The 22290-nt window shown below is 44.0% G+C and overlaps 1 protein-coding gene across 2 annotated transcripts in view; it reads right to left on the bottom strand.

Annotated features, from left to right (window-relative positions):
• The window catches only part of CDC42SE2 (CDC42 small effector 2), a 352848-nt gene that overhangs the window by 144676 nt on the left and 185882 nt on the right, over window positions 1–22290 (bottom strand). For both annotated transcript variants that reach the window (XM_085632718.1, XM_085632719.1), the window contains exon 3: window positions 20437–20733. In XM_085632718.1, the coding sequence (XP_085488844.1) occupies window positions 20437–20490 (54 nt within the window). In that variant the 5' untranslated portion in view covers window positions 20491–20733. The remainder of the gene's footprint in view (window positions 1–20436; window positions 20734–22290) is intronic.

Here is a 22290-nt window from a genome sequence, read left to right as displayed (position 1 = left end):
ATTGACACAGAGGAGGGAGTGTGCAGACTCCCCCAGGAGAAAGTAGCTTCTTTTGGGGCTGCTGTGGAGGCTTGTTTGACGGCGCGCAAAGTGACACTTCACCAATTGCAAATCCTGGTGGGGCAGCTCAATTTTGCACTCAGGGCGATACCTATGGGCCGGGTGTTTTCTAGAAGCATAGCAAGGGCAATGTCCGGTCTGAAGGCCAAACACCACCACACCAGGCTTTCTGCCGAAGTCAAAACCGATTTGGGGATATGGAAGGATTTTCTGGTAGACTTCAATGAAACGGTCATTTGGCAACAACCCGGTCAGGTAAATGCTGAGTTAGAACTATTCACGGATGAGGCAGGCAGTGTAGGATTTGGAGCGGTTTTAGGTACCAGGTGGTGCATGCAGCATTGGCCGATTGAGTGGGCGGGTTCTGGGCTCACCCGCAACATCACCTTTCTTGAGCTATTCCCAATCATTGTGGCAGTACATTTGTGGGGTGACATGCTGGAAAACAAGTATATTATATTTTGGTCCGATAGCATGTCAGCAGTAATGGCCATCAATAACAGAGAGCTACCTGCCCCTGGGTCCTGCGCCTGCTGAAAGAATTAGTGCTAGGATGTTTGCAGCGCAATGTATACTTTACAGCAAAACACGTGCCGGGGGTGGATAACTCAGCTGCTGACGCCCTGTCTCGTTTCAAGTTGACAGAGTTCCGCACCAGATGGCCACAGGCAGACAAACAGATGACGAACTTCCCGGTGGGTTTATGGAAGCTTGCCCCACAGCTCCCGAGTTGATAACTGCATCATTGGCCCCCAAGACTAAGAGTATGTATGAGAAGTCGTGGCAGGCATACCTGTCTACCATTGGGGGGGTCAGACGCGGTAGAGAGATTGTCAACACAAAGTGTTCTGGTAGTCATAGTAGGGCAAAAAGAGGGCGGCAAATCGCTGTCCGTGGTGAGGAGACAGTTATCAGCAATAGCCTTTTATGCAGGTCTGGGGGGGGGTGGCAGACCCTACAAAGGACCCAAGAGTAAAAAGGGCAATGAGGGGGTGGGAACGTCTGGTGCCAGGGACAAAAGACAATAGGAGACCGATTGATGCGGGCAGATTGTCAAACATCATAGAAGCATTACCGCAGATCTGCTTCTCTTCTTATGAAACACTTTTGCTGAGACTAGCGTACTCATTAGCTTTCTTTGGGGCCTTCAGGGTGTCGGAATTACTCCCCGGGTCAAAGGCAGATAAGGAGGGAGGCTTACGCCTGGAGGATGTGATCTTAACCGGGGAAGCTTTGAAGCTCAGAGTTCGGAGGTCCAAGACAGACCCGTTGGGCAAGGGGATGTGGGTCCAACTGGGGGCAGTGGCGGGGGCTAATTTTTGTCCAGTAACCTTGGCTCATGGGTTTTTCCAGATTAGACCGAGGGAGGTCGATCAGAGGGCGCTGGTGCATGCGGATGGCACCCCCCTTACTAGATTTCAATTCACCAGGATATGCAAGAGAGCATTGGAAAATTTGGGGTTGGAAACAACGCACTTCACGTCTCATTCATTCCGCATCGGGGCAGCCACAACGGCGGCAGCTTTGGGCCTTCCGGGCGACACGATTAAGAGGGTGGGACGATGGAAGTCCTCATGTTTTGAACGTTACGTACGCCCTCACCTCGCATGAAGCTTGCCTCTCCCCCCTTTTGCACCCCTCCCCCCCCCCCATTCCCCCCCAGTGGCTGATTCTGTCTCCTTTGCAATTTTGATCCAGGTATCCCGGATCAGAGAACAAGGTTTTGTTGGTGCGGCCACTCCTTTATACACAGAGCAAGGCTCTTCTTCAGCAGAGCAAGCAAAGGCAGATGGCTGGAGGGGGTCGACCACCACTGGGTAGGGGTCGGTGGACAGCGTCTAGCAGACGGGCCAAAGAACTTGCGGGATGCCATGGCCAGGGGCATGTCGGTCCCAGATGTGCTGGTGATTCATTCAGGTGGCAATGATATGATCCCAGCGGGAAGGAGGGGAGTTAAGGAAGCACTGTTCTCGACCCTGTCTGTGGTGAGGAACAGGTTTCCGGACGCAAAAATATTTTGGTCGGAGGTGATCCCACGCCAAGTATGGGCTAATGGGGCGCCGGCTAGGGCTATCAATAAATCAGTGAAGAGGTTGAATCAGTCGGTGGCCGAAATTCTGAAGAAATCTCGCATCAGTACCATTAGGCACAAACTAATACAAGTGACAAGTCTTGGGCTGTACGCACCTGATGGAGTGCACCTGTCACAGGCAGGGATGGAGTTGTTTGTACACACCATCTTGGGGGCTCTGGCGGTGGAAGTAGAAGGATCGAGGGGGGGGAGGGCGAGTCTGCCAGGGAGCACCTCGCCCTGTGGCGGGGTCCTGGACAAGAGACATGTCAGGGACTCCGGTTGGCGGCGGCTGCCTGGCCCCAGAACAGGGCGCGCAGCCTATTGTGGGCTCCGGGCTGGCGGGAGAGGGGGCTGACCTGCTGGTGGCCCTGGACTCTCTGGCCCTACCCAGGAAGCCGATGCTAGTTATCAGCAGTTATGAAACTACCTGCGGCTCTGTTGGCCGGTGGGCGGTCAGCACTAAAGAGAGCAGGGTATCTTGGTTGGGGCCTGCTGGCACAACCCGCGGCAAACGCCCAGTGGAGAGTCAAATGTAAATATAAATGTAGAGATGAAAATATATAACCTGATATCTTAATGGCGTGCTGTGGTGTATTGAATAAAGCAATAAAAAAGTGTTGAAGAGATCGACATCGAGTGAAAAAGTTAAACTGGTGGTAGCCTTTTTAAAATTAATAAAACTATGCTGAGAAGACCAAATACAGTCTGACGTATCTTAAATGGGGATATTCCACACGGCAGGGGTGGGGGAAGGATGAAGGATGAAGGTGAGGTGAATTGCACATTGTCTGCCAACTATATGCCATACAGAACTCAGAAGCATCTCAGAATGCAATACTTAGGTTTGTCAAGGAGCATGTGTCAATGTTTTTGCCAATAATGACAAGTTGGTTCAGGCGAAGGTAGGGAGCCAAATAGTAAATAGGGCAGATATCTGAAGCAAAGACAGAAGTGTGAAGAAATTGGTCCTCATGGTAGAAAACTCTGAAAGAGATTGCTTCATCTTCGAAAGAGCTCTCCGACAATGGTCCTAAACTGGATGGGAGTGACAGCTCCACAGAAGAAAGTTGCAATAGGGCCCCTCAAAACTATGCTGAAAAAGCCTGTTCTTCACATCAGACATTAAATCACAACTTACAAAGCCCAAGAGATGAGAAAGCCATCTAAACTCTCAGCAGGCTAGAAAGCTTAAGTAAACTATCTATTTTGCAAGAACCACTGCTAGACTGAAAGGTAGCTGCAAATATGAGGAATATGTTATAAAAATATTCTCAGGCTGCAAGACACAAATTGGCGATGCAAGAGATAGAAAAACATTGTTTACCTGAACTCCATATAATAGCTGACATTTCATTTTACCCATATCCATTTGTCTATCTGGTTGATAGACAAGAATTGTGACGTTTTGCCATAGCAAGGAGAGGCAACTAGGATGGTCATGAAGAAAAGTAATCATGCTGTAATCGGCATGTGCATTTGTGGTAGACTAGAAGTTTTTTTTTTTATTACACCTTGCTACACATGCATCATGTTTAAGATAAGGGATAAGACAATGCCCACGCAAATGCAAAGTGAAGACCTTGATCTAGGCATAGAAGCTCTATCCATTCTATTGAGTGAATCTCCGTCTTAGCTACCAAAGTGATGAGGTGGTTCTTGTCAAAGAGCTGGACAGACTAATCGTCCTAGAAGAGTAAAGCCAGTAATTCTCGAAGGCTAGATGATATGATGCCTAGTGTTCAGGCCCCTTATATGGGTAAGTGAAAATATTGCTGGGACAAGAAAATTAAATTCCAAATGTAGGTACCAAGGGAAATGTTGACGATTTAAGATGCATGTTTTGTCATTGTAGTCATATTAATTCACCTTTTTGATTGTATTTCCAGTGTGAAAGGCTGAAAGCTTTATTAATAAAGTCTACAAAAGCAGTCAACCTTTTGTTTCCAAGGTCACTGTGGCTCCATTTGTAAGAAGTGGGAGTTGTGATGTTCTCGGGTGTTCCACCACAAGACTTCTGATGGAGCTTTATGCCAGGCTGATTTTTACTTTTTAGATCTTGCCTACTAGACCGTGCATTTGCTGTATGTTGTGGGACATTGCCAGCATACAGTGGGATTAGAGTCGTTGCTTACCATTGGTTGGCTTCACTGTCACTTTAATTTACTTGCTTTTTATTCGTTAGCTATATAAGCTATACGTCCTCTTCATATGTTTGTCCCTGCTCTGGAGCATTACGTATGTCTTTCTGCTGCTTACTTTTCAGGTTGTACTTTTTTCTTTTTGTTCAAGCACATCACAAGAGTGCATGCATTTTCAGATATCTCCCTGATGTACTTCCCTTCTCTAGATGCGCTTAACCTCATGCATTTCTTCCTCTGCATTACTTTCACACCTTTGTCCTTCTCCACCCAGCTCAATTTTGCGCTCTCTCATCTGTTAACTTTTCCATGCTCCATATTCATCGCTCTCTCTAATTTATTCCCTCCTGCGACGTCCCGGTCGCATTGCTGGTGCTGCCATACTGTTGCTTTTCCAGCCACAATGATTTTGTTTACCGATTCAAGTAGAAACTCTCTAAACAAAAAGAAAAAATGCTCTTGCATCATTTTGTAGGTGCATACATGCTTAGTGCATGCATTTACAAAATGACATTTTTTCACTGTTATTCGGCTGTGCCGCACAGCATCGGAATGCTGTGCAGCATGGCTGAAACCATTGGCAAAGCTAATAGGTCTCAAAGACTTACTGGTTTCCATTATTGCACGGACTGGAGATCCTGCCATTGTGCTCATCTCCTCTGATGCATTATTCTTAGTTCTGGACCTTGCAATATTAGCTTTCGGTTTGGATTTTGACCAGTCCTAGAACACGCCCATGTGTTTTAAAGCAATGCACACAAGAAATAATTGTGAACTTCAAGGTGGTGTGTATCTTGGGAAATTAACAGTAGTGCCACAGTGGAGGATGGTGATGGCACGATTAGAATAATTCCCCGAGCAGTTTCTTGGCACAGAAACCTTTTTTGGCTCAGAGTTTTAACACTGAGGACAGGTCTATGAGCTGCCAGAGGACTAATCACAGGTTTGCAGGAGCATACTCTGATATTAAGTTTAATACACTTATCAAAGCTTTTAAGCTTGATGTGGCTGGGGCATGCACTTTGTGAACCACTTGGTCATTGAGGTGTTCCCACTGTTTCTGGGCAGATCTTAACTAATGTAGCTAGCTGGCAATGTTTTTTGTAGATGCAATGAACTATATTTAAGTGGCTATTTGCAAAACTCAATCTTAATGTTATTAGCTTTATAGGATTCTAATACCAACAGGTGGCAGTAAGAACACAGCAGTGTTCACAAATTCATCGTTTTGCACGTAAGAAAAGTATTTCCACAGGTTGTATGACAATCGTGCATGCGTTTACAATGTATGCTTTACCACACACAGCCTTTACCACTCATGGTAAGTATATACAAGATGAGATATATATATATATATATATATATATATATATATATATATATATATATATATATATATATATACATACACACACACACACATACATGTATATATTGTGCCCATCCCACCACAATGGTAATATAGTATATTCTGTATATCTGCATATATGGTTTATGCCCTGGTATAGTTCATATCTATTTTCTTAAAAATGATATTTCTCCAATACTAGGATGCAATGGATTAAGTCTGTGCAGTTTGGAAAAAAAACACATTGGAGAAGTCGTGACTTTTTTGCAGAAGTCTTTATCCCTTGCAAAGTCATTGTAACATGCAGTCTGTCAAGCTGTAAATGGCGTTTATCTCATGTTCATTTTTCTTCAAAGGTGTAATAACATGAAATGTAACCTTTACTCTTTAGTAATAAATGAGATTGTGCTTAGTGGTGTAACTGTTGTAAAGAACGTAGCATTGGGCCACATTTTTTCCCTTTCGTGGTTATATGACACACAATAGGTAATCATGTAATAGGGTCCTATATTGCCCATGTCTGTAGTAAAAACAAAAAAGAGAACAAGTTGCTTACGTTTAGTAATACTCTTTCTGGTGGATACGCTATCTAATCACATATTTCACACCGGTAGAATAATCCCGGGCGCCACACTGTAATCTGGAAGTTTCTCATAGGAATGCTCATACATGCCAGTAGGTGCATTGTGCAGCTCCACGTTAGCTCCGTACTGCCCCGGAAATGACGGAACAGAGCCTAAAAAGACTCCACCACTGAGCACAGATGTCATCAGATTTTTTTTATTTATCTTTTTTTGTATTTTTTACTCGGCCAGTGACTGCGGATACAGAACCTAAAACTTAATCAGAAATACCAGCGTGCTGGGCTGTAGATTGAGACCTTTTTAGATGAGAAAACAGACCATTCCACAGGACGGGGAAATGAGGGCAATGAGGAATGTGCATTTAGATAGAGTAACTACCACAAAGGTCATTACTGAAGGCAATTAACTTGTTATCTTGATGGATACTTCTAACTGCAGGCTTCTCACTTTTAGAATAGATACTAAATCCTTGCTTCCAAAGGTGGAGTGGGTACGTGGGATGGGCGCAAACCAGAAAGTCCTGCTGGATCGCCCGCACGGGCAAAAAGCTCTTTCAGTTAGACCTGGCTGTCAAGGCAGAAGTGCTTCATGAATGTGTGCATGGGGGCCCACGTGCCAGCCTTTTCTTTTCCTGGTGGAATGAGCCCTCAATTTAGGGGGGTTGCCTCTTGGCCAGTACATGGTAAAGCTTTATTCAGAGGACTATCTATCTGGACAAGTCCTTCTTCCGTAAACCCTTGCCTTTCTGTGGTCTACAGAACCCTCCACAGAGCTGATCATCCTCCAAATAGTCTGGTGCACTTGATGTTGAACGTATTTTTGGAGTGCAACTAATGAAGTCTCTCGTCCTCTTCTGAAAGAATTTTAGGAGGGTGATGGATTGCTAAATGTGAAAAGGAGTCACAAATTTTGGCAAAAGTCCACCCTGATACTCAACACTAGTTTGTCCAGGAAAAAGGCATTTAAAGCAGATGCACAGAGAGAGCCTCTTCTGACAAGATGAGATGATCACAGTGAGAAAGATGGTTTTGAGAGTCAGAAGGCACAAAGGGTTGCTGTGCATCGGCTCAAAGGGGATACACATGAGGAACATCTGGACCAAATTAAGATCGGACTGTGGCATCACAAAACGTTTGCGGGACATATTTTTCAAATCTTTTAAAAACCTCATCACACAGGTGATTTAAACAAGGATGTCTGGTCCTGCAAATGCAAAATATTTGAAAGGGCTGGCAGATAACCTTTAATGGAGCCCACAGGGAGTCCTTGTGGGACCAAAGTCAAAAACAGTAAAGCATCAGAAGGTTTATCCTGCAATAGGTCCATGTCGTGAGCTTCACACCAGGCCACCAACTTGTCCTAGTGCCCTTCATACATGGGATTTGTAGAGTGGTGTGGTGTTGTGCTGCAAGCATAGCATCCAGAATCTCAGGAGGTAGACCAAACAGTCAACTGCCCCAACTCAACCTCCACGCATGGAGGTGTAGATTGTACAGGTCCATGTGCAGAACCATGTTCTGCTGATGGGACTTGAGATCCTTCCAAAGCAGACGCGTCATCAGGTAATAGATGCTCATGCCCAGAAGTTCTGGGTACCAAACTCTATTGGACCAATCTTGAGCCACTAGTTTGACGTGTCCCGGACATTCCTGATCTTCAGAACTTGGGGCAGAATAGGAGGAGCCAGAAAGGAGTAATTAAGTCCTGTGCTCACTTAAGCACATCAAGGTGTATTTTTGGGAACTACAGTACACAACAGTATTAACATTGCACATTTTCCATTGTGGGTAAAAAACACTAGACAGGGTTCTCTCCATTGTTGCCAGAGTCCCTGCGCCACCTCAGATGAAGGAGCCATTTTTGATCCACCTGGCTCCATCTGCTGTTTGTCCGCCCCAGTGTTCAAATATCCTGCCAGGTAGTTAATCATCATGGATATGCCCTGACTGTCAAGCCAATTACAGAGGTGAAGAGCTCTTGCATTTAGATTCAGGAACCCACCATGAGCTGCTTGTTGCAGGATCAAATGGTAGTTGTGGGGTCAGGGAGAACCTGTACAAGTCTTCCCTTGATGGACGATCAGAAAGTCAGATGCATAGTTCGCAGCTCCAACAGATTTATGTGGAGTCCTCTGATCCCCCTCTCCTAGATGACCTCTGCAACTCAGCAGTGACAGATCCATCACCACCTTCAACTTTTAGTTGGGAAGGCAAGGAGGTGGTATCTGCCACTAAAAATGCAGTCGAAGAGCCACCACTGCAGATCTTCTGCAGTCTCCTCTGAAACCTATATGGCCTCCAAACAATTGCCCTGGTACTGGGCCCACTGAGACTTCAGATCCCACTGCAGAGCCTGCACGTGTCATCTGGCATAGTTGGCGAGCAGGAGGTGATTAGGCCAAGAAGCCTCACAGACACTCCCACTGAGATCCAGGACAGAGAGTGAACCATGAGCATCTGGGCCGAATGTTCTACACTCACTGCAACAGAGTGCATCTTCAGTTGCCCTTCTACAGGAAGGCATGAAGGTCCTTCTTTTGGCACCAGGAAATAGCAGGAGTAGCATCCAGCCCCTGTTTGAGGCTGGCACCCTCTGTATGACCACTTTGGGCGAATGAGCCTACGTTTCCTGTAATAAAAAGACCAGGTGATCCTCTGCAAGCCTCTCTGCAGCATCTGCCTCTGGGCAGAAGATGTGGTGGGTCAAAGAGGAAGGGAAGGGAATAGCCCCATTGGGCGATTTGGAAGGCCCATCTGTCTGATGTAATTTGAAGCCTTCCCTGGAGAAAGTTTTGGATCCAGCCAACAGCAGGTTCATCATGAGCCACTAAAGACAAACTAAAGCAGCTTGTGGCTGCTATCAAATGGCTGGGGAACTGTGGGTCTACCTGCTGAGCAGCAAGCTTTCTGCCTGACCCCCATTCCCTGACCCAAAAGAACTGAGGTGATTGCTGTGGGGATGGCGGGGAAGCCTGGCATTAAATACAAACACTCTGTGGAATCCCCAAAAGGAGTGGGTTTGCAGAAGGAATTGCCTGTTAGGAGCCAAAGGCCCAAGGAGTGTGCCGTCAATGAGATTTCCTTAACACACTCCATGGCAGAATTCACTTTCTCATCAAACAGGCAAGACCTGTTGAATGGCATATCCATAAATCAGCCCTGGACATACCCAGAAAAAAAGCAGTACATCTAATCCACGCATGGTGAAAGAGAACCAAACTGGCATCGACTGCTTGGCCTAGGCAATTGGTGGTGTCCCTGCCAGACCAAATGACATTTTGCAGCATCCTAGTCATACTCTGTTTTGCACAAAGGAGATCTAAAGGTCGACAGCAACTGCCAGCAAGATCTCACTGACCATGATTCAAAGGAAGTCTGTATATCAGCCAAGCAAACAGACCAACCACAAGGCTAGGCTGGCTCATGAGAACATTTGTTTTTTGAATGCTTCATTGCTTTTAGACTCTTTCAGGAGAGAGTGTTGGGGGCATGGCAGGGGTCAAATTTATAGGGAAGGAGTTAGTTGAAACCTGAACCACCAAACTCTCAGGAATGAGATGCCAATTTAGGAAATCAAGATCGCCTGACTCCAGCCTGTGGCATCTTGCAGCTGGCCTATTCAATGGCAGGCTTGAACAAGACTTTACCATTGTTCCCAACAATGCATCAGTCATGGCTTAATTAAAAGGCAACAAGGGCTCAGAAGAAGCCTGCCCATGTTGCAGGACCTCTGTAAGGACACTAGTTTTGACTTCCTTAGAGGGAAGCTGCGAAAGACCTCTACTGCACATCTAATGACAACAGCAAAAGAAACCTGTCCCGGGGTGAGGAAGGGAATCAACCAAGCATTAGGGGATATATCAAGCCCACTGGCCAGTTGTATGTCCTTGCACAAATTGTCATCGTAATGTGGGCGTTACACATCCCCATCATCAGCATTGTCATCTTCAAATGGTATGATCAAAGTCCAAACCAAAAAGCTAGGCTAGTGGCGGATAGTGGCTGCCTGGCAGGTGTAGTGTTTAGTCAGAATCCTACTGAATGAGGACAGGGCACATCAATGAGGATTCGAGTTCAGCTTAGAATAAAACCCCCAAAACAGTATAGAGTCCTCTGTCAGCGTCAAAACCGGTGTTTATGTCAAAAGAACCGTTGCTGATTTTAGGGCCACAGTGGAAGTTGGCACCAATGATGGTGCTGAACCCAATTTGGCCAAAAATGCACAACATGGCCTCCTTGAAGGTCTCAGTCTGCTGTGACAGTGACAATGATCCAGGGAATTCGGGGTGCATCGGGACCAATGCCCAAATCCGCTCCTCAGTGGTTTGGGAATCAGACCAGGTGGCACGGTGGTCCCCTCACAACGTCTCTGGAGACAGAGTGGTGAGATGCTGACGAGCCCCGCTTGGCTTTCTTGTGGTTCCGCTTCATCCTGAATTTTTCGGAATACTACATACACGATAAATTGTTGCAGGAACGGTCTCTGGGGCGACAATGAGTCCACATTCTCGACTTTGTAAGAAACCTTGCAAGTCCGGTTCACACTCAGTGTCCAGTGATGTGCAGCTTTGGTTCACGGTTCTAGATTGGCTTTTTGGTTCATGAAGGTGCATTTGTTTGTGACGGTCCTGGTATGGCTTAAACCCTGAAGTCTTTGGAGGGCACATAGTTCTTGTGCACACCGCTAAGTTTTTTTTTTTTTTTTTTTTTTTTTTATAAAGAGGAAAATATTCTGGCACAAGTTCCTCAAATTACAAAGAAGGAGGAGGGGCGATACCGATTCACATTTGAAGACGCAGAAAGAAAGGAACTGATGTCAGTGTGTATGGGTGGGATCTGTACATGCTTTGTGCACTCACTTACGTTGCAGAACAAAGGCAATGCAGCCGCACGAAGCTGGAGCACTGCTGTGAAAAGCATCCAGATCCAGTCTGGTGCCTGGGGATTATTGTAGAAATAAAAACTCTGCATTTAGAAATATCCATTTGACAAATAATTAATTGGTGATGTTGTATTTTAGAATAAACATCCTTTTCATTGTTAAAAAACAAAGTCATGATAACAGTAGGATATACAAGCCTGGGTCCTACGAGAATACAAAGAGGCAAAAGGACATTTGGGGTATAGTACAACAGCAGAAAAGTCTCCTACAGAGGGTGTTTGATTAGGGATCCTGAGATGACGAATGAGATGAGTGGCTGCATTTTGAAGCATCTAAGACATTCCTTCAAGTTCATGAGAGCAGGCACCTGTATGTCTTTCTATGAGATAAACAGAAAAAACTAAGAAAGTCCACCCTTCATTCACGAAAATAGCTGTACTTTCACTGATTGCTTTTAGTATGTTAAAGAAAAAGATGAGTTTTCTTAAAACAGCCTTCACCCACCAAAAGGCCCCTTGGTGGCATTCTTCATTATCGGGTTCTTCCCGCTGCGGGACGGGGCGTGCTGCCACCAACAGACGTGGGAGCACTTTTGTGAAGTAATACTATGTGTTTTTTGTGAGAGTGAAAAGGTCAGAAAAATGCGAGTTAAAAAATACCTGGTTACGTGGAAACTATACTTAAATAATTCCTGTGGCTGGTAATGCTAACAAGCATTGGCATAGCCAATAGGTCTCGCCTTTGGGACCTTATAACTGTTTAGTTATGCAGCACAATATCCTTGGTGCAACAACATCAACTGTTGCATGGCTAAGCACTTATAAGGTCCCAAAGGCGAGACCTATTGGCTATGCCAATGCTTGTTGGCTTTAATATTCTGGTCATCCTAGCTAAAGTCCTTTCAGCCTAATTAGGCTACTACACTAACTTTGCACTACTTGCCACTTGCTGCACTTACAGAACACATTAGAGACAGATCACAGCAGATATCATAGCAATTTAAAGCACTGGGCCCTTGCACTGAAAACAAAACGTTGTCAAATTAATAGCAGCTAGCAGTTAGGTGCCACTCAAAATGTCACACATGACTTGGAAAAGACACAAACACTAAAATGTAGAAATTTCACAACCAAGTAATAAGAAAACTTGGCAGCCCTACTCGAGAAACCAGTTTCTGTACTTTTTAAGCATTTTAACAGCTAATTATTACCATTCCTAGTTTCTATTAAAGTTGTTCATTAGCTGCCTTAGACAGGTGCTTACTCGGCCTTGACAAAGAATGTGACAGTCCTATATTTATGATCGTGCTGCGCATTGGATTGACCATTCCCCGTGATCCTTTGCACAAATGGGCTACTGAGAAGCGAAACTCCTTAATCACGTGTAACGAGAGTCCACAGTTGATTGGCCCATCAAGCCTTGCGGACGTTTAGCGCAAAGCTGTGAATGGCTGTTGCTTAGAGATACCACTTTGCGTCGTGAGCCTTTGAGGGCTGGAGTACGAAAGCTGAATGTGTTCAGAATTGTGTGGTATTCAATCGGCACGGGGTGTTTGGGGCCTGGTGCAGAGCGTACAGGTTTGACGAGCCCTTCTTGGGCAGCAACAACATGGAGAAGGAGGCGACTGGAAAGGAGGCGTCCCACAGAGTGTCAGGTCAAATACTTTACTCTTCAAGAGGTTAATAAACGCAGCACATCTAAGGAGGCCTGGCTGGTCATTCACGATCGGGTGTACGACGTGACACGCTTTGTGGAGGTGAGCTTGACAGAGTGAGAAGGTGGGACAACAGGTGATGCAGAAACTGCTAGGCTAGTAGTGGGTTGGAGCTTAGACCTAAAGAGGAAGGAGGTGGGCAGGACCTTAGGCAGGTGTTTAGGTTTTGACGGCAACCGATTTAGGAGAGGTCGAAGGGTTACGTTTATCAAATACAAGACGGAACTTTTTATTTATTTATTTGTGGTTTCATATAGGCCGGGCTTCATCCGAGGGGATTCAGATTGTTTGACGTAGTGGGATGTGAAAACATCATTCAGAAATCAATCGCGATGATTGGCGTCATAATTCGGTTAACCAGGTATTCCAAATGACAAGCATTGGGCGCGCGCGCGAGAACAAGCATCGCGGCACCGGCGCTTTACTTTGAACATTAAAAGTAAAGCTTGGGTGCCGCGATTATAGCAAAAGTAAAGAAATAGATGTTTTTTTCTATTTCTTTACTTTTGTGAAAGTCATCACGGTTCTAATGACCCGTGAAAGACTGCTGTCGGCCGGCTGCGCGCATGCACACACGCTCGAGTGAACGCAAGCGCTAGGCCAGCCAACTAAATGTCTCTCCGAGCAGCGCATGCGCGCTGACTCAGCGAGACCTAAAAAGGGGGTGGGGGGGAGAAATGTACACTATAATGAGTGGTTTTCTCCTTGGTCTACATGTTTCAAGCCTTCCCCTAGGCTTTTCTTCAGGACCAAAGCGATTGAGCCCTGTCACCACTCTTTTGTTAACATGCATGAATACAATACCCAATTGGTATATTTCTTCAAAACAATACGTTTGTTGCCCAACTAAGGCCCCATGAGCATAACACGGGAGGGGAGGGGCGCTTGTAGTCAACCAATCATCAAAACTGCTCTCACCCTAGCTATGCCTACCAATGGCTCCGATGAACAATCACTGGAAGCACAGCTATTTTCGTGAATGAAGACTGGCCTTTCTTTGTTTTTTCTCGATTTCTAAAGGAGGCTGAGTCCACAGCGCACCTAACCTTTTTTCTCCCTTTCTTGTTCTTGGTTTCTATGAGATAAGTCAGGGAGACAGACAGACCACAATGCGTGGAGATCGTTCAATGCTTCACATTCAATGCCAACATCATAGTTTATTTATACTTTAGAACTTCCGTTTTAATCAATGTAAAGTAACAGTGCCAGCTACTTAGCCATTGATTATGAAATTGGGCGTTATGTTCACAATGGGTAAGTGAAAACGTACACGCTCATGTAAAAATCTTTGCAAGATGGTTTGTATTGAAAAATGCAACACATTTATAGCGTCAACATTAGTTTGGAGATCCTTAGTGTCACAATAATTGAAAAAGCACCTCACCACTGCTCCCTTAGAAAAGGGCTGGTAGAGGCTTTACCGAAGAATTAAGCAGACTCTCTCTGGGCACAGCCTGGTATGCCAGCGGAATGAGGATACAGAATGTGGCCGCGGCCCGAGTCTCCCATATCTCACAGATACTCACAGCCTTGGGGTTGAAAGGTGCCCCCGTCCACCGCAGGGGGCTTGCGTTATGAGATAGACCTTATGCTTTCGATCAGAAATGCGTGCATACCTCTTCATTAGCCCCCTTCTGGAGGGTGTCGCCCTCCTGGGACCCAGGGCCCTGGCCTGACAACGCAGTATGACCCATGCACCGCGTCATACTGCGTTGTCATACAGTCTCTGGGGGTGAACGTGGTAAAACAAACACTTTCTAACAATATTTTGCTGTCAAATAAATAATGATTGACGCCTGTTTGAAACTGGTTAGGAACCCACACTTAGTACGGTCTGAGATGCGAAAACACAGAAGAGTCTCTTTGGTCTAAGAATTTCTACTCCCATGTTGGAATTCGGAGTATGAAGTCTTCCCCCTCAGCTCGGCTTGATTAAAAGGGAGCGGTGACACTCCATCATGCAGCGTGACACGCGGGCTTTCACGGCCAGGATCCAGAGCTCGCAGTTTTGCGACATGAAGTCATTTTGGCACTCGCCGATTGTCACAACTGTCCGCTGGCTCGTTTTCAAAGGTCTGCCTTCCCGGCACCAACGTATAGTGCGACTCTCACACCATGTAATTTTCATTTTCAAAGGATGCCAGTTGCGCTTTTTTTTTTACATTTGAGCAAACATACTAGAAATGTTTACCTTCTCCAGATACTGAAATGAATAACGACACATTTTGAAGGGCGATAAGTGATGAAGTTGTAGCTTTGGGAAAGTCATCATTTATTCACGGCTCTCCTTCAGTCTAATAATTAAGCATTAAAAAATTCTGCAAAAGAGTCAAACTACTTCTCAGATACCAATAAGACAACATACGAAAAATAAGCAATTATATCCTGTCATTTTACCAGTACCACCCACCTCACAACCAATTTAATTCCATCACGGCCACCTGAAAGCCCTCCCTACCACAAATGCCTCTACTTCCTCCTCTTCATACAGCGGTTCCCCCTCGCAACACTAGCATCAACTCTCCTCTTCACTGGTAACCTCATGCTATTCCGAAAAAAAGCTGAAAACCTTCTTCGTTAAGCTTTAGCATGACTGATCCAACTACCCTCCGATCTTTTCACCCCAGAGAACTACTGTTTTTCGCTCTTTGGCTTCCTTTCTCTTACCACAAATCTTCCACGTTCGCTATCCCATTCCCACAATCACTCTCACTTACATTGACCTGACAAATCCTCATCTTTGTTCGATTCTACTTCTTCCAGCGACAACTTCCTCCCCCCATGCTACCCTACATCGCCTTCTATTCTCTACTCCAGCAGTGCTGTTGGCTGTACTCTATTTTTGCAGTGATGAGCTCAAGTCCATCTTACAACCCACTGTAACAAGCGCAGGATGGGAGAAAGCTCGCTGTGCTCCCCATGCGTACACTCACGGCAGGAACAGGAAGCAGGCAGGCAGGCAGGCAGGCTCCCTTCGGACCCTCCCCTAAGCCAATAAGAATGCTGCATTGTGATTGGTGGAGACGCTGCCCAGCCAGGTCCTTACGGGGAGGCCATGTTCTCCATATAGGCTGCATTGCAGCCTGCATGGTCTAGGGCAGAGTGCGCATGACTGGTTTGGGAGGCTCCAGAGGGCCGTCCAAACAGTCATTGTGCCCTCAGGAGTGGGCACACCACTCCTCCCCTACACTGTCTGCTCGCAGATCAGATTCGCCCGCAACCAATCATAAAATGGTAATAACTGAAAGTTATTACCATTTTATGTTTCTGCTTCTCGCACTGCAAGAAAGCAGTGAGGCAACGCTCCGCCGCCCTAAGGGAGGAGCCGCCCCTGTCCTGGGCAAGCCTGCTGCACGTTACTAGGGATTTATTAGCAAATCAAATATACCAATCATGGATAAGCCAATCACCAATACAATTTAGACAGAGAGCATATGCACTTGAGCACTGGTTAGCAGTATCTAAGTGCCCACAGTCCTAAAGCCAACAAAACAGGTCTGACAAAATAGGAGGAAGAAGGCAAACAGTGTAGGGGATAACCCTGCAAAAAGGGCCAGGTCCAACACACCATAATAAGATGTCCAGGTTTAAAGCACAACAGCAGCGGACTTTAAGAGCCGCACCTCACTGTACCATTTCTTCTTTATCCAAAAGATGTGCACAACTATTCCTGCACCTGCCGTTGATTGGCGCAACTGCAAACGCAGAACAGAAATGAAGGGTATTTGGAATGGTGCACCAAAAACGTTTCTTATCCAGAGTCAATAAGAAAAAGAGTCCAGCAATATGTTCTTTCTAGTCATCTCCTTTATTAAGTAAACTCAAGTTCATTGCATCAATGAGCATCATCCAGCCAACGTGTTTCTTTCAGTTGTTATTTGAACTTCGTCAGGGCTATTTAATAGGTGTCTTAAATGACCAGGTTCTTGTGAAGACATGTGGCCGCTATTACATGGCAACCTTTACAGGATATGAAACTCATGGCCCAAATATGAGGCCCTGTCACTTCAACAGTCATGAGCTCTGTTTAAGACGATTGGCGCATACATCAGCCATACAGTTGCTACACCCCTCAACTGAAGAGGCCTGGGTTCATATTGGATTTCCTATTCGACCCTTATTCTAAATAGCCCTGACGAAGTTCAAGTAACTACTGAACGAAGCGTTGGCTGGACGACGCTCATTGGTGCAATGGACTTGAGTTCACTTAATAAAGGAGATGACTAAAAAGAACATATTGCTGGACTCTTTTTCTTATCGACTTTGGATAAGAAACGCTTATGGTGCACCATTCCAAATACCTTTCAAGATGTCCAGGTTTGTGGGTGCTTCAGGATTTAAAGCCATAGCATCATAAATAAAACAATGTGTTTGTGTCCTCATTCATAAAACCTTTAAAGATGCACTGATTTAGAGTGTATCAGCTTTCAAAGAAGCTCCTCTGGACGTAATTACCACTAATGCAGTAGGTGCAGTAGCACTTTGGTCTAGGGTTTTCAGTGGCCCACTGCATCACAATTGCCAAACCAGAAATAAGAACTGATTTCCTTAGCGTGCATGAGTAAAAACAACACCCTAGCTATGGCACTGCCAACGGCGGATGAATCTGAAACCCAAGCACACAGTCAGGTGCCCACATACTGCACCTGTACCTGCCAAAGGACTACGTCACAATGTAGAATTAGTTGCTCAGTAACCTGGTTATTTTACTTTTTAATTATGGTATTTATTAATTGCTTCTGTTAAATATATAGCAAAGAAAAAACAAGTTCTAAGAAACAACATACATTATTCATTTAAGACATCTATTAAATCGGCCAAGAAAAAAATCTATTTAGGATCTAACACGATTATTACTACAAAGAGGAAGCATTACAGAGGATTTTTAAAGTCAATTGAACGTTTCATAATATTTTCTCATTCTTTTCTCAAAAAGGTGTCGGCTATAACTTCATGTGTTAAGCTCTTCTGAGAGAGTTGTTTTATCAATCCATTTCTGAAACAATGTTTTACTGAGCGGCTTCCATTTCCTGGCCAATCCTAAAAGTCTCTTTATAAAGAAATTGTCAATGCTTCATTTTAGTTTTTAGGAAACAGGAGCATGCATGGCAAACATCTGAGAAACTCATTACCCACAGTCTGAGCAAATGAAAACATTAACATTTAGTTTGATGGCACGCTTGGACACTTACAAGTGTGCGATCTTTCTGCTGCTCTGTTTCCGAGGAGAAAACTACCATTAGAGAATTCAGAAATGAAATAGAGAATTAAGTGTGCGTAAATGCTGTAGTCGCTGCACTGCATAGTATAATCTAGTAAAATGACAATTAGAGCTAAGAAACTAGCAAATAAAAATGTAGTTCATGATGCGAGTGTGGTAAATCAAAGATTAATTTGAGCAGGTGTTTGGCTGTACTCAGCACTGGCACTTCTTTTTCTACACCAGCACGTATGACACTCCATCACTTGTGGCTTCGTCTGTCTATATTTTCATATAAGCACATCGATGAGTGTTTCATAATTAAGAATACATTAATAATTAATAGTACTAGCTATCCAGGCCATTTGAAAGCTTTGGGTGATCTGGAATAGTTTGAATTATCACACACAAGTTTGATGGTTGTACTTGTGTTGATGTTGGACCTGAAAAGGCAATGGGTGGTGCAAGCTGCATAGGCCTCTTGAAGGCCGTGGGATTTATTTTTTACATATTAAAAACGGTTGCCAATTAGTGTTCCCTCTAGATTTCGTGCCATGTAGGAGTCTAATCTCTGATGCAAAGAAACGTGTAACTAGTAGCTGAACGAAATGTCTTTATGTCCCAATCATTGGATTCGTTCTGGCAAAACGCATAGAGAATGCAGATTATAAATGCTCAGGCTGGGAAAATGAAATCATCACAGCAGGAAAAGCTATTAAATGCTTTGATAGTGCACACTTAAGGGCTAACCTATGTGCATTAGCAAGTTTTCTATACTTACAGACTGTGCCTTGGTCGTGCCACATTTTCTTTTAGATACACTTGCCATTTCATCTGAATGCCTGTAAACACCAGTCACTAGGGAATATGAACACATTGCTTTGCAGAGCCCGAGAAAGGACAGTGCCAAACATTTCAAGCTGCAATAATGGCAATAGCAGCAATACACTCCAAATAAACATGTACTCATGCGCAGTCAGAGTGAAATTCTTTATTCCCATCTTATAATGTAAAGGTGAAAGACGAACACAGCCAACGCGTTTCGTCCCAAAGACATTGGAACATCTTCAGGGCACATTATTTTGACCCATTCAATTATCATTTTGACATGTGCCCATAACCACAGCCTTCACCTAAGAACGCAGATATGGGGACTCCCGAAGCAAATTAAAGTCAAGAATGAAAGATAATGAACTGCAGGAATACTTGAACGGATCAGAAGTCCCAATGTCTTTGCGACGAAACACGCTGGCTGTGTTTGTCTTTCACCTTTACATTATAAGACGGGAATAAAGAATATCCCCCTGACTATGCAGGAGTACCTGTTTATTTGAAGTATTGACGAATTGTCCTGGACTTCATATATTAAATATTTGACCTCATCTTGAACAATTTGAGGGTTGAGTTACTATCTGCAGATTGCCTCTCTCATATTTTTGAATGTTCTTGTGAGATTTGGTTTTTCTTTTGGAACGGTTAACTCAAGGAGTGAGGCACCTGCATTGTGGAACGACTTGGAGAGCAGCAACATACCACAACCGTTCCTATCGAACTAGACTGTCTTTGAAATAAAGTTCAGGATTTACCCTCATGTTTGAAGAATCCTTATTGTGGATTTAACATTTCCCATTGGTGCCCACAATCTCATATCAACCACAACTACTCATCCAACCCTCAACCTTGCGCTAGCACCACTTTCCTTTACCCATTTTAATGTAAACACAAATATATTGTTGTTCGGGATATTTTACCATTAAGCCCTGTAACAGTGAGTCAGTACATAAGGGAAACCAGAACAGCGTACAACTATCTAAAAAGAACTATCACTGCGGCAGCCTTGAAGAGCAATCTTTCCTCTGGTGGGTCCACATTAAACTTTTCCTTTGGACGGGGCGGATCATTTGTGACATTCACCTTCTTGCAGGCCCTGGTGTTATGAAGGATATATAATGTAATAGCGTGGAAGAGATTACTTTACGATACACATGTAGGGGAAAGAAGGCTAGTGACCATAAAGGTACTAAAGGAGATCAGGAATGATACTTGCTGTCAACTAAACGCGGGGTGGAAATGGTGCATCTTTAGTTTCTTTCAGAATCGTTCGAAGGGGTGGCACAGATGGTGAGTTGGAAGCAGAAATTTCCCAGAATACTAATCCTGCATGTAAATTCTTGTATCTTAAGGTTCTTTCATTTTGTCAGAGCAATTAAATCTATTAGCTATATTTACAGTATGCATGATGAATTGCATAACAGAAATGTGCCACATTTTTACCAACCTTAAAAAATAGGAAATAAATATTTGTCATAATTGCCCAAAAAGAGAGACCCGAAGGTTCTCAAAAGCAGCGAGGGGTGTGCTCCGGATTTATTTGACCCACGTTTCGGTATATTGCCCTTCGACGGATTTCTAAAAGGCGTGCAGGATTCATACTTACAGGCTGCGGTTGTTCTGCGATGCAGCAGTTGAAACACAACCAGAATTCACTCATTGTAAACTGTCCCACAGATCAACACGTGGAAGGAAATAAGTGAACTCTGCGGGCCCGTTGGCACACCTCTCGGAACAGACACCTTCCTCCAACTAATACGAAAAGGTTCCAGGACGTTAACGCCCCAAATGCGGGACGTTTCTGGCTGCAACACTCGTGCTCAAAGGAGGACGTCTTTTTTTTCCAACAGTTGCCAAAGTTCAGATGTGAAACCGCCACACAATTTTTACTGTCGGTTGAGACCTGAAAATGAAACCAGAAAATCCGGAGTTAATGACCAACAAAATAGTGTGTTTAAATCAGAAGCTGTATGAAAAAATATAAAAGGGTAATTATCATTACTCCAGTCTTTTTCCTAGATTTGTTTGCTTTCAATTAAAATGAACATAAAATTATTGTGCATTCATCTACCAGAGCCTGAAGATGAAAAGGTAAATTAAATAAATTCATATCAGAGCTGTGCAAAACTTTTCATAACTTTTACTTACAGACCATTGTAAACCATGAAACTTTGCTAAATTGATAAATTGTGAAACCTGGAAACATTGCAAACCTTTAATGGTGTAAAGAAAAAAGTTAACACAGCACTATTCACAACTTGCTCACAGAAGCCAGGCCACACCTAAACTCTGGGCCATTGGAATTCTGCAGCAGGCGCAGGGGAAGGGGGGGGGGGGGGGAGAAGAATTATGCTGCACCCTTTCCTAGTTATGCAACAGGAAAATGCTAATTATGCTCCATAACGCGCCACATTTTGTGATAGTAGTTTATAATTTTGTCACTTTTACACATGTTAACACTGCCTGGACTAAGATTTCACATTAGTTCAACACCCAAATACAGCAAAATGCAACAGAAATGTGAACAGTCAACCTTTGGGAAGTACTTTGCAACATACTTTGCTGCATTTTTAGTAACTTTTGAGCTAGAAACAAAATATTTGTTATTAATCCATCATCTGCGGCATAATTTGCAGATATTGTGGCAAATGTAGCAAATTCATAACTATACGAAAAACGCTGCATCCACAGAATCACAGAATTCCAGTGGCCCTTGTCTACATCAAATCACAAATACAATTACTGTTACAAGTACCATCAATATCGCAGTTTCACGCACGTGCAATCCTCGAAAAGCTTAAAAATGAAACCAACATGTGCAATTCACGGATAGCAACAAAAAAAATACCTTCATCAAGAGGATAGTTTATTTGAATAACAAAGTATTTAAGGCACACATTCCACGATTTAGTGTGACGTGTGACAAGCGACTGATCTTGGTCTAGGAATGTAAGCAAAATATTTTGAGGTGCTTATGCTACTCAGACGGCAAAATAAACTCAAGTGCTGTTATTTAATCTACACCTAAATAGCCGATATTTCCACTGTCTATATTCTACTGCCCTTCCAAAACTAGAACTATGATTTGCATTGGTCAATGTGATTCAAAGTCTAAAATGGTTCCTGTGCATAATAAACAGATATTCAGAAACAGGGCAGTCTAAGACATCATGATAAAATGCATACGTATGCAATAAAGGTAACCGGACTGTTTTCTTGCAGAGACTTTAAACAAGATTCGAGAAGAGCCAAACGCATCTTTTTCAATATGCTTCTATACTGCGAAACAAAAACAAAAATCAGAAGTGTGAGTATCTATTGTTTAAGACGACCTGTACGCAATATTTCCAGCTAAGTGCATGTAACCCATTTGGAAAAAGAGATGAGTGCCGCCTATAATCGCAAAAGCTCACATGAAACTAAAAACATAACAGATTTATTGAAAGTTTGACTTTTTTTT

The sequence above is a fragment of the Triturus cristatus genome, chromosome 2_1 (assembly GCF_964204655.1).
Source record: "Triturus cristatus chromosome 2_1, aTriCri1.1, whole genome shotgun sequence".
Lineage (NCBI taxonomy): Eukaryota > Metazoa > Chordata > Amphibia > Caudata > Salamandridae > Triturus > Triturus cristatus.
Note: the sequence above shows the minus strand (reverse complement) of the source record. Positions and strands in the feature narration are given on the sequence as shown.